The 2,400-nt window shown below is 35.0% G+C and overlaps 1 protein-coding gene across 1 annotated transcript in view; it reads right to left on the bottom strand.

The window, feature by feature from the left end:
* The window catches only part of LOC112904790 (cubilin homolog), an 8,746-nt gene extending 6,654 nt beyond the window's left edge, over nucleotides 1-2,092 (bottom strand). Inside the window, exon 1 of the mRNA XM_025975749.1 lies at nucleotides 1,986-2,092. Coding sequence (XP_025831534.1) covers nucleotides 1,986-2,042 — 57 coding nt within the window. The 5' untranslated portion in view covers nucleotides 2,043-2,092. The remainder of the gene's footprint in view (nucleotides 1-1,985) is intronic.
* Nucleotides 2,093-2,400: the final 308 nt, after the last annotated feature.

Genomic DNA, 2,400 nt, shown 5'->3' with positions numbered 1-2,400 from the left:
CGCCACCCCCAATATCGACCCCGAGGCAGTCATCCGGTTTTCGCTTCGGCTAACAATAAGTCAATATCAGTCTAAATTTATAGATGTAGAGTGCCGTGCTCCAAACATACATCTTCAATAAACATTTTTCGAAATTCCAAATAAATCATCACGATCACAAAAGTAATTTTTTTTTTATTTATTAAAAGCGACACGACTTTCAGCTATTCTTTGTTTTATATCTCTAGCGCTATTTCCATATAAAAATGAAAAATTTAGCACGTTTTATTTTCTTATTAATTTGCATAAACGCCGACCCCATTAAGGTCACCTTACAAAACGCGTGGGGTGGCAACCCATTACTCAGTGCGGAGGTTGCCAATCCACGTTCCGTTATGTACTTGTAGCGTGGATCGACAATCTAAGCGCTTTGTAACAAGGGCTCTACACGGAGCGTGGATCGGTAATCCACGCGTCGTATAATAGAAGCGTTACTAGCTGTGCTCGCAGCTTCACCAACTTCGAATTCAGTATATTCAGTATATTTATCAATTTGTGAATTAACTGTAACACAAAAATATATATGTGTATGTCGTTGAGGACTTTTTTCATCACCATCATGAGGTCGTCAGTCCTAAGACTGGTTGGACATGCACCTCTACTCCATTAACCGTTCGCGAGCATAGAAGTGACTTCTTTTTATTGAAGGCGACTCGACCCATTCTCTTCGACTTTTCCTTCCCTTGCATACCAGTATTTTTCTTTTACTTTTATTTATTTTCATTCACTATTATTTTGTCAATACCGCCTCCATTTTTTTTAAAGCTATCTCTAACTCCCCCTTGCTGTATGCTAATGCTGTTATATCATATGCAAATCTAAGCATACTAATCTTTTGTCGAACTGAAAATATTTTTCCCCTTTTTTTTCGTTTTATTCAATTCTGTTGTTTAAATGCACTTCGTCTACTTTCTCTAGCGATGTGACCTTTAGTATGACCTGCGCAAAATAAGAAAGAAAGAACGGCACTGCGCCAGAAAAGAAAGGAGACTCTCGGCCAAACTCTCAACCGGTGAGGATTTTATCGACTAAAATTGCATTGCTCGAATGTGCTGTTATAGGTACCAATTACTACTGAAAATATTAATGAGATGTTTATTTATATTTGAAGACATATTAAAAGCTTATTAGACGTTTAACGCTTGTTCTTGACTCGCACTATTATTCATGATGGAACAAAGCTTTTGGCGGGTACTGTAAAAAACGTATGCGTCGCGAACTACAGTTTGCGAAACCCTGGTTTAAGTTTTTACGTTTCTCAATTGATAAGTGGAACTTACTGTCAGTTACTGAAATTTCAGGTTACTCTTCTGCTTTTGTAGTCAGTTTGAGTCTTCTGTTCCTGGGCGCATCTTTTCAGCATTCACGTGATCTGATAAATTATATTTAACGAGCATTGCAAGCTTTTTCGCTTCTCATAGAATGTCCGTACACTTACAGAATGTCCACATTTTTGCAAATCTTACTTAGGATTTTATGTTACTCACGCTGTTGGGGCTAACAAATGAGATGAAGATCATATTTTTTAACAAAGAATATATACAAATGGAGACCCATTACACTGATTTTTAATTTATGCATAATTGAAGGATTCTTAGGGCACCTCAATGGTTCCAATTCTAGTAAAATTCATACTAAATGAATGATTAAGAAAATACATGGAGTTCCTGGTTAGTAATTTTAAAATACATTTTAGTAATAGGAAATATCAGGAGATGTTGTACACTCCCCATGCCTTCAACTTGAACGATTAAAAGTGAATACAAAGTACATTTCGGCCAAGGCTGATCAGTTCGAATATTAATTCCACTACGCATTCCCGCCGTAAAAGACAATGTTCTTATACTAATTTCAGTATTAAGGGAGTTTATTGAAAAAAATACAGCCCGAAACAAATGATCGTGTAAATGCTAGTTCTAATAGTTTTAATAAAGTAAAATACATACCAATTCTGCTGTTAAAAATAGATCGTGTCCATTTAACATCACTGTTCCATGTCCCATTGTTAAGAAAGATATATTTTTATGCTCTCCTGCAATCACCACCAAATTTCCATTTGAAGAAATTATTCGAGGTCTAAAATGACAAAAAAAAAACTTAGGCTAACACGTAGCTATGCTGTTGTATAAATACAATATATACAACTTTTGTAACCGTTCCCATTTTCTAACGACAATCATCCGATAATGTTAGAAAACAGGTAGATTAGTAGTTCGCAGAAATTTAGGGAAACTAAGTAGGTACCAATTATAAATTGTAAATTTAGCTTCTCAGTTTTCTATATTATATGTATGTACGATAAATTGTGAATAAAAATAAAAAATTAAGAAAACAACACACAAATACATATGCACGTAGTAA

This window comes from Agrilus planipennis, unplaced genomic scaffold (assembly GCF_000699045.2).
Source record: "Agrilus planipennis isolate EAB-ADULT unplaced genomic scaffold, Apla_2.0 scaffold37, whole genome shotgun sequence".
Lineage (NCBI taxonomy): Eukaryota > Metazoa > Arthropoda > Insecta > Coleoptera > Buprestidae > Agrilus > Agrilus planipennis.
The sequence above is the reverse complement of the archived record's forward strand: the minus strand, read 5'-3'. Positions and strand labels throughout refer to the sequence as shown.